Source organism: Bidens hawaiensis, unplaced genomic scaffold (assembly GCF_021521415.1).
Source record: "Bidens hawaiensis isolate Kalapana, Puna unplaced genomic scaffold, B.hawaiensis_p1.1 tig00022515_1, whole genome shotgun sequence".
Classification (NCBI taxonomy): Eukaryota; Viridiplantae; Streptophyta; class Magnoliopsida; order Asterales; family Asteraceae; genus Bidens; species Bidens hawaiensis.
In genome coordinates this window covers 78296-93448 of record NW_027493507.1, presented here as the reverse complement: position 1 = coordinate 93448, position 15153 = coordinate 78296, and the positions used below count along the sequence as shown (strand labels likewise).

General features: G+C 38.9%; 2 protein-coding genes across 2 annotated transcripts; both read left to right on the top strand.

The window, feature by feature from the left end:
• Nucleotides 1–491: 491 nt before the first annotated feature.
• LOC143565738 (uncharacterized) lies at nucleotides 492–2941 on the top strand. Its single transcript, XM_077052616.1, has 3 exons — nucleotides 492–1023; nucleotides 1105–1691; nucleotides 2528–2941. The coding sequence occupies exons 1-3, from the start codon at nucleotides 492–494 to the stop codon at nucleotides 2939–2941; spliced, it is 1533 nt and encodes a 510-aa protein (XP_076908731.1).
• A 791-nt stretch (nucleotides 2942–3732) lies between these two features.
• Nucleotides 3733–4200, top strand: LOC143565737 (uncharacterized). The gene has a single exon (XM_077052615.1). It carries the CDS (start codon nucleotides 3733–3735, stop codon nucleotides 4198–4200), a length of 468 nt encoding a protein of 155 aa, XP_076908730.1.
• Nucleotides 4201–15153: the final 10953 nt, after the last annotated feature.

Here is a 15153-nt window from a genome sequence, read left to right as displayed (position 1 = left end):
CAGAGACTAGCTGAGCACGACACCCTATTGAAAAATTAGCAATCGTCATATTTGGAGATGTCTCGAAAGGTGGATGAGATGATGAAGCAGATGCTACCTAATAAACAGGTCGGAGTGTTTCAGGGAAGCACTGAGCTTAATCCGAAGGCACAGTTAAAGGCGGTGACCACCCATAGTGGCAGAGGAGGTGATCGAGAGCATTCACCGGAAGATGACGAAGAGCCGGTGGACGAGGAAATAGAGATGGAGACTCCTGTGAGGACGCACGAGAGGCGAGTCCCAGCAAGTACCCGCGTTAGACAGTGAGTCTCCCACGGAGAAATTTGTTGAGAGGAAGATTGAAGATAAGAAGAGTCCCGAAGTCGATCTTACTCGAGTTCTGTATCCAGCTCGTCTTCTGCGGTAGAAGTATGCGCTAGAATATGGACATTTCTTGGACATGTTTAAACAGCTAAAATATCAATATTCCGTTTGTCGAGGCACTCTAGCATATGCCTAAATATGCCAAATTCTTAAAAGATCTTCCTTTGAATACGAAGAAGATGAAGGGGCTTTCGACAATATGGCTAAATGAAGGATGCTCTGGGGTAGTCCAGAACAAGCTGCCGGAGAAATTAGCAGACCCGGTACACTTCACGATCCCGTGTTTGTTTGGTAGCTCAACTGAGAGCTACGCGTTGGCCGATTTAGGTGCTAGCATAAATCTGATGCCACATTCTCTCTATAAAAAGCTAGACCATGACGAGCCGGTCCCGACGCGCATGAGTTTATCATTAGCCAACCGTTCGGTCAAATATCCGTGGGGAATCGTAGAAAACGTACTCGTTAAAGTCGATAAATTCGTTTTTCCCGTGGATTTTGTTATTCTCGACATGGAGGCTGATGATCAGGTCCCACTCATTTTGAGACGACCCTTCCTGCGTACTGCTAAAGCGCTTATTGACGTCTTCGATGGCAAAATTACACTTCGTGTAGGGGAGGAGAACGTCACTTTCGATGTCATTAAATCGATGAGAAACTCCAGTAGTCAGGACGATTCGGTTTATTTTCTTGACACGTTTATATCTTAGTTCGAGTGCTGTCTTGATTACATAAATGGAGCAGATTTGCTAAATCAAGAGGACGAGGTTGATGTTCCCCCGGAGCACGACCTGAGCATTCTTGTTAGCACACCTCTTGAATACCCTGAGGTGTTCACGGTTGCCGATAGTGCCGAGGGACCGAAGGAGAGACCATCGATTGAGGCACCACCTTCCCTCGAGCTTAAAGAGCTACCTCCTCATTTGGAGTATGCTTTCTTGGATGGTGATGCCAACATACCCGTCATCATTTCTTCTCAGTTGATGGATGATGAGAAGTCGAGGTTGGTTGATGTGCTCAAGGCACACAAACAGGCTATTGCGTGGAAACTCATGGACATTCAGGGCATCAGACCGATATTTTGCATGCACAGGATACTCATGGAGGATGAGTACACGCCTATAATCCAACCTCAGAGGAGGCTCAACCCTAACATGTTGGAGGTGGTCAAAAAGGAGGTCATCAAACTCCTCGAAGCAGGCCTGATCTATCCCATCTCCGATTCTTCTTGGGTGAGTCCTGTTCAGGTCGTCCCTAAGAAGGGAGGGATGACAGTTGTCACTAACAAACGTAAAGAGCTTATTCCGACTAGGACAGTCACAGGTTGGCGGGTGTGCATGGACTATAGGAGACTAAACTACGCTACTAGGAAAAAACCACTTTCCTCTTCCGATCATCGATCAGATGTTGGAGCGTCTGTCGGGGCGAAAATTTTACTGTTTTCTTGATGGATTTTCAGGTTATTTCCAGATCCCGGTCGCACACTAGGATCAGGAAAAGACCACTTTTACATGCCCATACGGTACCTTCGCATACAAACGTATGCCTTTCGGGTTATGTAATGCTCCGGCTACTTTCCAGCGTTGCATGGTAGCGATATTCCAAGACATAATCGAGAGTTCCATGGACGATTTTTTGGTATACGGGGATTCATTCGATCAATGTCTTTCTAATCTTGAGAGGATGATGAAGCGGTGCATAGAGACGAAGTTGATGTTGAACAGGGAGAAGTGCCACTTCATGGTAACTGAAGGCATCGTGCTCAGGCACAAGATTTCTCGAGACGGTATTGAGGTAGACAGAGCTAAAATCAACACTATCAGTAGACTTCCTCCACCGACTAGTGTGAAATCCGTTCGTAGTTTTCTCGGGCGTACGGGTTTTTATCGTAGATACATTAGAGATTTTTCTAAGAGCACCCGGCCCATGACTCGCCTTCTAGAGAAGGACGTCAATCTACTTCGATGATGATTGTCTGAAGGCGTTTGTGTTTCTCAAGGGGCAGTTGGTTAATGCCCCTATCTTAGTAGCACCTGACTGGAGCTTACCATTTAAGCTCATGTGCGACGCTAGTGATTTTGTAGTCGGTGCTGTTTTAGGTCAGCGGAAGGACGAGCACTTCCATCCTATTTATTACGCGAGTAAGACCCTCAATGATGCTCAGTAGAATTACACGACTACTGAGAAGGATCTTATAGCAGTGGTTTTCACGTTCGACAAATTTCGTTCTTATCTCGTGTTGTCTAAAACCATCGTTTACACTGATCATGCGGCATTACAATACCTGTTCGCCAAGAAAGATGCCAAGCCTCGCCTGATACGATGGATTCTCTTGCTTTCCGAGTTCGATATTGAGATTAGAGATAAAAAGGGAGTGGAGAATGTAGCTGCGGATCAGTTATCACATCTGGAGGATCTGAAGAGAGATGAGATTAGAGAGGATGCCATCAAGGATAAGTTTCCCCATGAGTCGTTGATGATGGTGAGAGTAATATTTGAGAGAGAGCCAGGTTTGTACGTGAGTGCTGAAGAGGAGGGTCTGCCATGGTTCTCCGACATTGCGAATTATCTGGCCGAATGAGTAGTGGTTAAGGGCATGAGTTATCAGCAGAGGAGGAAGTTTATCACAGATGCTAGCCACTACATATGGGATGCACCGTATTTCTTTCGTGTAGGCGCCGATCGAGTGTTGAGGAGATGTGTGAGTAGGGAAGAGGGCCGTGAGGTTCTTAGGCATTGTCATGAGGGTTTAACTGGAGGACACCATGGTTCGTCTTCCACTGCTAGGAAAGTTCTAGATTCTGGCTTTTATTGGCCATCGATTTTCAAAGACTCACACGAGTTTGTCAGACAGTGTGACGCATGTCAGCGCACTGGTAACATCTCATCCTTTAACGAGATGCCCCAAAACCCTATTCAGGTTTGTGAGGTTTTTGACGTTTGGGACATTGATTTCATGGGTCCATTCCCTTCTTCTAGAAGGAACCGATACATTCTCATGGCTATCGACTACGTTTCCAAGTGGCTTGAGGTTCATGCTTCGCCTACTAACGACGCCCGAGTTGTAGTGGGATTCTTGAAGAGGTTGTTCTTTTGGTTTGGTACTCCCAAGGCCTTGATCAGTGATAGGGGCACACATTTCTGTAATGCCTAGATGGAGAAGGCGTTGGCACGGTATGGGTCACCCACCGGTTGTCCACCACCTATCATCCACAAACGAGCGGGCAAATGGAGAACGCAAACCGAGGAGTGAAATGAATTTTGGAGAAAACTGTCGGCAAGAATCGGAAGGATGGGTCCGACAAGTTGGATGATGCACTTTGGGCTTTCCGCACAGCTTTTAAAACGCCTATTCGGACCACACCCTTTAGGATGGTTAACGGGAAAGTATGTCATCTACCGGTTGAGTTGGAGCATAGAGCATATTGGGCATTAAGATCCGTTAATCTTGACCTGATCCAAGCTGTGAAAAACCGGTATCTCCAAATTCATGAGGTAGAGGAGTTGAGAGATGAGGCGTATTCTAGATCATGGAGTTATAAGGAGCGTACAAAGGCGTTGCATGACCAGAAGTTGAGGAAGGTGAAAGAGTTCAAGTGTGGGGATCGGGTGTTGGTTTATAATTCTCGTCTGAAGTTATTTCTAGGTAAGCTTAGATCGAGATGGGTTGGTCCGTATACGGTGAAGGCGGAATTTCCACACGGTGCAGTTGAGTTAGTTGATCATGAGGGGAGAGCTTGGAAGGTGAACGGCCATAGGATAAAACATTATATCGGTGGGCCGCCTGATCCGGTCGAGGAAGATGTATTTCTCCTCGACATACCTACTTTGACTTCTTGATATGGATAGGCCTCGGGAAATACCCGATTGTAGAGTTTGTATACTTTTTGTTTGTTTTCCTTTATTATTTTTTTATATTTTGAGTATGTTTAAATTTTTAGAGTCTTTTTGATTTCTGCTTTGGGTGCTTTGAGCTTTGTTTTGCAGATTTGGATACTTTCGTTCGTACTCAATCTCCATTCGGACGGGGGCGTTCTAGCTTATTTGATTGCAGAGGGTACCCAAAAGTTGCGGCCGTGAATGAAATGCTATACGGTCGCTTTATTGGAACATGACATACACAGATCACTGCCATATTACCAGGGGAGTCTGTTCCATTTTCTTTATCCTTTGTTTTATTTTATTTTATTTTTGCTTTATTTTTGTTTTTTTCATGTCTCCCATTGAGGAAAATGTGAAATTTAAGTGTGAGGATGGGAAACTGACGTTTTTAGATTTTTATATAAAAAAATTCAGAAAAAATAGATAAATAAAAAAAACCAAAAAAAAGTTATATAAAAAAAATAAAAATAAAAAAATTGAAAAACTTTAAAAAAAATGTCTCGAAAAATTATTTTGCTCATAATGGAAAATGATATTATTGTTTAAGGTTGATCATTTAAAACTACTATTATATATGAGATTAAGTAAAAGATAGCGCACTTAATTTGGGATGTGTCGGTAGGCCCAACTAGATTTGATAGTCCTCTTTAGCAGATTTTATATATCTAATAATTTGAAAAAACGGTGAAACCGAATTTCGATGCTTAGGGAGGATTACCATAATCAAAAACTTTGAGATGGTAAGACTTAGATGCACTCAAACCAGCACACCACCACATGTCCATCTTTTTACGAGCTTAGAAAATAGTTATATATTTAGGGTGGTATAAAAAAAAAGAAAAAAAAAGTATGTGTTGAAAGTGTGCTTCTAAAAGTTGTTCCAAAAAGAAATTGAATGTGAAAAGTTATGTATGTAAAATGCCAAAGAAGCTTTCTCAAAATTAGTAAAAGAAGCCAAAAATGCACATACTAGACGAGGCTTAGAGTTTACGTGTTACCAAGGGGATAGTGACTCTGAGGATACACTATTGGGGCTCGAAGGTTTTTAGTCAATACATTTCAAATTAGGAATTTATAGGACAAAGTCCAATAATATTTAGGAATAGCTCGTACGACCTCCACAGGACCATTCATCCATCAAATTTCACCGAGTGCATCTAATTAGTACCATCAACGAGTCCTTGGCTTATGGTGATTTTTCGAACCAGTCTGCTTCGACTCTATTTCTTATAGCTCTCTTTATCTGAGATGGGGTAGGTTTAGCCGTAGCTTTTGAACATTAAAATGCTTAATGCGATTGTGGGCTTGAGAGGCTGGTGGCTGGGTTTAAGTGGACAACAATATCGGCAATCGTGGTTTTTGCGTTTATCTATGCTTAAAAGATAACCTATATGTGTTAAAGATCGATCTTGAATTATGATTCCATTGCATTATATATTTTTCGAGGACGAAAAAGGTTTAAGTGTGGGGATTTTGATGTGGTCTAAATTTGTCGGTCCCCTCGATTTCAGCTGGATCTTAATTAATCATGTCATAACTCACATAGATTAACGTGTTGACAAGAGAGTTAATGACGGGTTGCTGTATTTAGAAAGATATCCGTTTGTTAAAGGCGGAATCAATAACAAACATACGGTTGCAATGAGTATTCAAAGATCAAAGGCACACACAGGATTCACTCAAATGATTTCCATTTATATAACGTTAATCATACAAAAGGAGTAATCGATTTAGGGTTTATAAGGAATCCTCGGACAGCTGTTACACACACAAAATATTCTCAATTAATGTGTCGTGTGTTATCCGTTTTTTTTGTGTGTTGTCTTTTTTTCTCTTCCCTTGGCGGCGTGCCCTAATTATTCTATTTATAGGCCTGCCAACCTAGGACAGCTGTCATTCCTTCTAGAAACCCTATCCGATAGTACATATTCAAATTACATATTCAAAAATAAAACTAAGTGTAAAACAAGTCTTCCGGGTAGGCTTTTCATTAAACTTCAGTCTCCGAGTACGCAGTGTACTCGGCCTTCCTTCAGACTTGGTAAACATAGAAGTGTACTCGGGATCAGTTACCGGGTAGACTTTACTTAAAGAATATTTTACCAAGTAAAATATTCACCGAGTAGACTTCAATCTTCTTGGACTTATCAAACTTTGCTCGAAAAATCCTTACGAGCAACCTTGTTCTTCTATGATCCTGTTCGGCTCATTGTCAGTTGAACAACTTATTGATAAGACGTACTCGGGAGTACATACCTTACTTGAGCAGAACCTTACTCGAAATAACTTAGAGATATTCTATTAACTCATCAAGTATACTCGGACCATAATTATTAAAGAATACCTTGCCCGGTCTTCCAATCACTTGGCTTCATGGACTTGGTTGACCAAACCTTACTCGGAAGAGTAAAATACTTGGTCTTGAAGAACAACCCTGCTTGACAAAGTGAACCTTACTCGGATATGCTAAATCAATGATCCTTACTCGGAAATCACTAAAAAGCATACCTTGCTCGGATATCCACTTAGAAGACTATTTGAAGTAAACCTTGCTCGGGAGGCAAAATCTCGTACTCGGCTAAGTAAAAGCTTACTCGAAGGTCCAAGGTGTGCTCGGATTCAATACTTAGCAGTTTCTGAGGAGGTTGAGAAGATTCCAATCTTCCATATTCTTCGTTTAGGTCAAATCTCCTCATTTGGGTCAAATTCTTGACCCAACAATCTCCCTCTAGATTGGAACACCTTAGCTGACCCAAAACACTCTGTGGTTACATACACTTAGCAAAATACACATCAAATTAAAAGTCAAATTTCATAATCAAATTACATAAGCAAAAATTACAGAAGCACAAGCTGTCCGAAGACATTACAAAGCAAAGCCTATTCTATCTCTTTTGTCTTTTCCTTTCATTGTAGGCTGCTTGTCTTCTCAGCTGGATTACAGATGCTGCTCTTTCTCTGAAGATATTGAGCACTTGGTAGTGAGTGTGTCCTTCTGGTATCACCAAGTCTTTAATATCAGCTAGATCTTCATTGTGCAAGCAAGCAAGATCTGCATCTCTCTTTATCACAGCCAGCACCTTTCCATCAGAATTCATCAATGCATATTCTCCATTTTCCTTGTATTCAACTTGAGCAATGATGCCATTTTTCTGTACAGTGTAGTTTGGCCTTTTCATTCTTCTTCTCAAACTTATACACTTACTCATGTTGGACAGTGGGTCTTCATCTCTGACATACATCTTAAAGTCTCTTTCAGCAATATCCATCTTCTTTACCTTTGCAGATCTTCTTGCTTTGTTCATTGAAGCTACACCTCTGCTTATGTTGTCTTTTAAGAATCTGAACCCATTTCCAGCTTGCTCATACAGGTATTTAGATAAGTCATTCATTTGTCTACCTGCAGATCTGCTTCTGTCCCTGAAATCATAAAGATGAAGTGACTCCATTCTGCTCAGTTTTTCTTCATTGTATTCTCTGAAGTCACTTCTCACAATAATTTCCCTCAACTGCCTACTTTCCATAATCACCTTCAAAGTATCAGTTACTGAATCATAGTAGAGCTCTCTTGGTAGATCCACACCAGATTGTGGTCTTGTTCTTTGTTGTACTGAGCTGCTTAATTCTCCTCTTCCTCCTTGGCCTCTTCCTCTTAGGAATCTTTGATGGAGTGAAGGTCTGAATGGAATTGATTTCTTGGGCTTTTGAGGTCCCAAGTTAAATGTCTTCACATACATAGCTTCCACCATCTCAGTGGGAAGGTTGGCTATCTCCACCATGTCATTAACTGCAGCCTCCAGTTCAATTAACATTTTTATCATTCCTGGAGTTCTTGCCAGTCCAGCAGGTACAAATTTGCCATCAACATAATATCTGGGACTTTCTCCTTCCCTTAATGCCTTTTCCCACTCATCTTTTTGCAGATAGAAAAGAGTCTTCAAATCCTCTTTCTCCAAAACATTAAAATCTGCTTTAGTCATCCCTCTCTTGTTTATCATTATGTTTCTTAGGATGCTGATCATTTCCTCATTCTCCTAAGGCATGAATGGTTCATCATCAGGTTTAACTTCAGGCTGTTCTGGCTGAGGGATTGGAGGTTGATCAGTTGTCTTTTCTTGTTCCATCTCCTTTTCCCTCACAGTCCTGAGTCTTCTTGTTCTTTTAGCAGGTGGCTCATCAGATGTTTCTTTTAAGATTGAGCTCTCAGTATAGACCCTTTTTAATTCTTTCTCTTTCTTTTTGGAATACTGGTCAAATACTGCCTCTTTACTCAGATTTCTTACAACCTCAGGCTTCATGCCTTTCTCAAGAAGGTATCCACACATACCATCATATTTCTTTTTTAATTCTTCCAATTCAACCTTATCATCCTGTTTTACAAACTTTTCTGAGACTATCTCTTTCTCACTGTTGTAAAGATCTTGAATTTGGTCAACAGTGTATTTTTCCAAGGCAACTTCAGGATAGCCTCTAACTTTCAAATAAGTTTTATAATGCTCAGCATTTTTCTTTCTCTTCTCAACTTTCTTTAATACTTCCTCTGCATTGATTTCAATGTTGCCTCTTTGAATATAAATCTTTTCAGCTTGAGGGGTCTCAGCAGTGGAGCTTGTACCAACTTTCTCTCCTCCTTGATCAGGGTTGTCATCACCCTCTTCATCATACTCCTCAGAGTCATCCTCCTCATTATCTGATAAATCAATCATGGCATCTATTTTGGATTCATCAGAGTCAGGATGCTCTGGTTCATCATCATTTTCATCTTTATCAGAAACATTAACATCATGGACCCCTGGTAATTTTTCTCCTGGTTTCAGTGTTTGTAGGGGGATTGCCCTGATTGGTTCATCATCTTCTGGGGTCTCCACATAACATTAATTCTTTTCATCCCATATACCCCTCCTATCAGCTCTTTCAGCTTCAGCCTGCTCAGCAGATCTCTTCCTTCTTTGATAAAACTGTGCAAATCTTTCTGCTTTTGCAACAAACTCTCCATGCATCTTGGATAGTCTTTCTTGCTTGTCATGGATAGTTTCCGTCTCTTCAGCTTGAGCAGCTTCTTCTTGTTCTGCAGCCTTTTCTGGTTCTTGTGTTTCAGCAGTTTGAACCTTTTGAGACCAACTTTCTTGTGGGTTTGTTTTCTGATCAGCTTTGACTTGCTCAGTCCACTTTCTTGAAGCCAGTACATCCATAGCTTCACCAATCTCCTCAGGTATAATCATGTCAGTACTTAGATTGGTTGATGGTTCAGCAGTCTCAGATTGTTGCTCCTGAAACTTGCTGACCACCCTTCCCAAAGAGTCATCAAACTCTTGATTTTTGTTCATATTTACAAAAATTTCAATCACCTCTTGATCTGCCACATCTTGAAATATCTCTTTTTCTACATTGGCTTCTTTGATCAATAGGTCCTGCTGTGCTAACTCTTCTTCTGTCAAGGAATGGGCAATTGCTTCCCTTTCCATTGATTCTTTATTAAGTCTTTCTTTCTCAGCAAGAGCAGCAGCAGCAGCAGTATCTACAAAGAATACATCCTTCTCAACATATACAATAGGTTCATCATCAGTTGCTAAACCTTTTCCCTTTTCTTTCCTTTTTCTCACCTCTTCTTCATCCTCTTGCTCATCAGTTCCAAACTCATCAATCTCTCTAAATAAGTTTTCCAATTCAGAGTCATGCTCTGCCCTCTTGGAACTAGCTTCTTGATCATCATTTGGCTCAGTGTGTTCTAGTTCCTCAGTAGCAACATTCACATTTACATTCTCCACACTCATCTCCTCATCCATAATCTCTGTCAATTCTTCTGTTAACACATTCTCATCATCATTTGTTACTTCTTCTCTCACATCCATTGCAAGTTCATCACTATTATCATACTCATTCATGATCATCCTTAAACCATCAACATTTTCAACACTTACAGCATCAGGCATAATCACATCATTATCATCTATATTCTTCCCCTGTTTTGGGGCAGCTGAGGTCTTCTCAACCTCCTGCACCAGGGTTCGAATCATCAGTTCAGCATCAGCTAACCTTTTCAATAACATTTCATTTTCACTTGTTATCTCTTCATTCTTTCTTCTCAACTCATCATTCTCATCTCTAACCTCCTCAACTTGTCTTTTCAATTCATCTTTTTCTAACATCAACTCAGCATTTCTTTGGAACATATCAACATGTGGACTTGTAGGGTTTGATGTAGTAAATGGTTCAAAATCAGGTTGGTTGGTGGTAGGGGTTTGTGGTGTTGGTGATTGATGAGAGTATTGCCGTGTGGATGTTTCTGGTTGGTCTAGGGTAAAGGTTTGAGGTGGTGATTGATGTGGTGGGGTTGGTGCTGGTGAGTGTGGTAGTGTAGGGATAGGTTGTTCAATTTCTTCTCTTTGCTCCCCCTGTTCAGGTGCCATAATCTCCATCTCCAAACCATTTCCACCTTTATTGCCATCAACATCATCATCGGAATCTCCTTCATCACTGTCATCATCACCCCCTTCTTCCTCCTCTGAGCTCAGCTCAGGCACAGGCATTACAGCCAGATCATGGTTTAACAACCAAGGTAAAATTTCAAATGGAACACTTGCATCAAATGTATTAGAGACACCTGGATTTTTTATTCTCTTGTACGCATCAGGATCTTGCAGTTTATGTGTGTCTCCAATTGTTGGTAAATCTTGTAATACACTATTGAATATGATTTGCAGGAATCGGGTACTGTAAAAATCTTTTTCTTTCTGGTTTCTTCAGATTCCCCACTAACCCATCAAAAATCGTCTTGGAAAAGTTAAAGGGCAGATCAAAAATTGTTCCAACAGTGGCATTTGCTAGATCAAGACTCATCAGAGTCCATGATCCCTTCCTCAGAGCAAATCCATGAATAACGTGGTGAATCAGAAATCTGTACAGCATTGGAAATAAACCTTTCGGAAACTGTCCTTCATGGACATTTCCTTGATACCCCATAGTTTCTTTAAAGATTTTCAATAAGTGCTTTGTATTGAAGTTTATGTGATTGTGATCATCGTCATTCAGCCTTAAACACCTTCTTATCATCCTTTCAGTGATCTGAATCTCCTGTCTGGCCACGGTTGCTTCTATTCTTTTTCCATCAACATCTTCAATCAACTCTGCTGATCTCCAGAAATCCAAGGAGTGATTTCTGTAGATAATCGGGCTTTCAGTGAGTGCAAAATTTATGTTCGACCGCGCTATCCACGAAATCATTCGAGCCATTGGTGTATTTTCTGGTGTCACTTGTAGTAATGCGCACATATTGTGCTTCGGCTCAAAAACATACTTCGGCTCGTTGTCTGCCATATCTGAAATTCACAAACAAACATATTCAAAGTGAAATTAGACATAAAGTTTAATACTTTAGACAATTTCAAGTTATAAAAAAATGAAGAAGAAAGAAAGAAATCTTCAAGAACCTGTTCTTCGACAAATTAATAACCTAAACACATAAACATAGTGTTAGTACTCGAATACATAATCAAGTCACATTACAATCTAATCGTGATCGGAAAACATAATATTTAATGCATACCGAGTCGGAATTATAAGGCTGACAAAAATTAGGGTTTGGATTAATGTTGAATTCGATAAGTCGGTTATGTTTCTTAGTGAGGAAGGATTTGCAGTGGAAGGAGAGAGAGAGAGGGCAATAATGTTGAAAAAATTTGCCTAAATCCCTCTTTTATACTTATTTTGAAAGTGGGTTTTAAATGCTTTTTGTCTTTTTGTGAATTATTAGCTGTCAACCAGTAACATTATCCACTTGATATATTAAAAACATTTAATTTCATTTAAGATCATAAGACCTTACTCAAAAGCTTAATATATCCAAAGTCTACTCGGTCTACTTCCACTAATAAAACCTTACTCGGTCAAACTTTACTCGGAATAATTTTCAATTTGGAATATACAAAGTTTGCCCAAATTCTTTTATTTCCAAACCATGCTCGATCAAGTAAATTAATTTAAAGTTAAGACATAATGAAGAAAGCTTACCCGAAATACTTGATTTCTTGAGAAATTAATCACAAGGCAAATAATCAAATATAGTTATCAAATAAACATTCTCACTAAGAATCAATTAAGATCCTCACAAAGATTTCTCAAATTCAAATTAAAACTCATCTAGCATGAATCCTAAAAAGAATCATAATCAATTTTATTATACTAACTAACATATTCAGGTATCACATTCATTCAAGTATGACTCTAAACAATTTCATCATACTATCTCACATATTCAGTCAACGCATCCATTCAAGTATGAATCTAAACAATTTCATCATACTAACTTAAATATTCAATCAACGCATTCATTCAAGTATGAATCTAAACAATTTCATCATACTAACTTACATATTCAATCAACGCATTCATTCAAGTATGCTTGTATACATAGTGTGCTCGAGCACTCTTTCAAATGTAAAGTGTGTTCGGACAACAATCTTATGTAAAGTATACCTGAATAACTTTTATATGGTACAAAGTGTGCTTGAAAAGGAATTCTAGCAGACAGTGTACCCGGAAAGTTAAAGTTTGAAATTACCAAGTATATTGAAGGAACACGAGTGTACCCGAAATATAAAGTGTGCTCGGTAAACAAAGTTTGCCTGAAAACACTTGTAATTTCAAAGAAATTATAAACACACATATCACAGAGCATGCTCGGAATGAAATTAAACACATAAACATTTAAGTGTGCTATAGTCTAAAATTTCATAGAGCTTGCTTGAAAATCCTAAGTTAGCACTAAGCTTGCTAGGATAAACACATTCAATCATCAGGTATGCCCTTGCTCGAGGGAACTTATCATATCAAACCATACCCGAAAAATGACAAACTTAAACAGTAACATCTAAGCGTGCCCGGAAAGACTAATAAGTCCCTCCTAACAACATATTCACACAAAGCTTACTCGGTGTACTTACTTAAGTTCACAAAGTTTGCTTGAAAACACAATCAGCATGTAACATGCATAGCTTACTCGAAACTAGCATATAACATGCATAGCTTGCTCGAAACAAGAATTTCTTGTTAAAAGATAGCTATTTCAACACATAATCATCTCAAGACTTCAAGCTTACTCGGGAAAGTGAGTGCAACAGTGTACTCTACCCGAAAAGTGTAAACACTTCAAAGTATGCTCGAAAATCATGAAGTTAGTCAGAAATGACTAAGCTTACTCGGAAACTTTGAAAATTATCAACCTTACCCGAAACAACATATTCACACATAAACAAGTCAAAAATGACTAAGCTTACTCGGAAAGGTTGAAAACTGTCAAACCGTACCTGAAACAACATATTCACACATAAACAAGTCAAAAATGACTAAGCTTACTCGGAAAGGTTGAAAACTGTCAAACCTTACCCGAAACAACATATTCACACATAGACAACTGTTTTGTACTCGGAAAGGTTAAACCTTACCCGAAAATACATATTCAAACAGTTTGTGCTCGAGAAGGTTATAAATCATCAAACCTTACTCGAACTTACATATTCACACATAATCAACTGTTTTGTACTCGGAAAGGTTAAACCTTACCCGAAAATACATATTCAAACAGTTTGTGCTCGAGAAGGTTATAAATCATCAATCCTTACTCGAACTTACATATTCCACATAATCAACTGTTTTGTACTCGGAAAGGTTAAACCTTACCCGGAAATACATATTCAAACAGTTTGTGCTCAAGAAGATTATAAATCATCAAACCTTACTCGAACTTACATATTCAACCTATTTTAGGCAAAATGCAACACTTTTTGACTTAAACCACTTGTCAAAGACATTTCTAAGTTATGTATCATTTCAGAACATAGTTTAAGTGCAAATGGTGCATTTAGAGATCAAATTTCAGTTATAATTCATTTCAAAACAATTTCTTTATTAAACTGAAAAGATCTCAGGAAAGGGATCATATTGACTAAGTAGCTATCTCATTACTTCACTCTCAGCATTATTATGACAACTTAGATAGGTTAACAGCAGGTATAAACTTAGCATGATTTTCATTTCTTTGGTGATATGATTAAAGTTCAATTTGAGCATAATGCAATAATGGTCAACACTGTGCTATGATGCCTCATATCTCTTCTCAAAGCTTATTTGGCTTTCCCCAGATCACCCCAATTTGACTCCAACCTCCTGTATTTGGTCAAAAATAGTTTTTATATGACAGAACTTATTGTATTTTTGCATTTTTAGATTCAAACATATATAGAGGTTGAACGTTGGACTTACAGTTAGCAACATGCCTTTCATTCAAGATGAGACAGATTTTGCCAACATCTTTGTAGTTCTTGTTGTAACCCTATTGTTTGATAAAATATTTAAAACACTTATCAACTTTTGGTTGATTTATTCATTCTTCCCCTTGTTTTTGATATTTTCTCAAATCTTCTTAAGGCATGTTCTTTGTCATATTTAAAAATGTTTCATTTTGGTTGACCAAATAACAACAGGCTCGTGTATGACTGGGTAATCACTTTTCTGCCGTATCATTCGGAGAGATCTATCTTGAGACATGCATAACAACTATGCATCTCCACATAAAGATTAGCATTTTCATTATGTTTATATCACCTTAGATTTTACATATCATGGGAAAGTAACCATACATGTTAATGACTATACTAAGGCCTTTTTAGCCTATTAATTCCATATGATCAGCTAAGTAGTCAATGTACTATCATTTCCCAAAAACACAGTTTAATATTCAATCACCCCAATATCTCTTTCTTATCAGGTTAATGGCTATCCTGTTTTGACCAAAAGTGGTCAATAGGACCAAACATACATGTGAATATATGTCCTGTCAAAGTCAGAGTTATTGACATAGTTTTAAGTGAAGAAATAAGAAACAAGTCATAATTGCCCCAAATGCATTCAGTT

Excerpts from the sequence above, each read along its gene's own strand:
- LOC143565738 (XM_077052616.1), top strand. The coding sequence starts at position 492 with ATGCCTAAATATGCCAAATTCTTAAAAGATCTTCCTTTGAATACGAAG. Across the intron at positions 1,024-1,104 it reads TAAATCGATGAGAAACTCCA|ATTTGCTAAATCAAGAGGAC; the intron begins GTAGTCAGGACG and ends TAAATGGAGCAG. Across the intron at positions 1,692-2,527 it reads GGACAGTCACAGGTTGGCGG|AATTACACGACTACTGAGAA; the intron begins GTGTGCATGGAC and ends GATGCTCAGTAG.
- LOC143565737 (XM_077052615.1), top strand. The coding sequence starts at position 3,733 with ATGGTTAACGGGAAAGTATGTCATCTACCGGTTGAGTTGGAGCATAGA.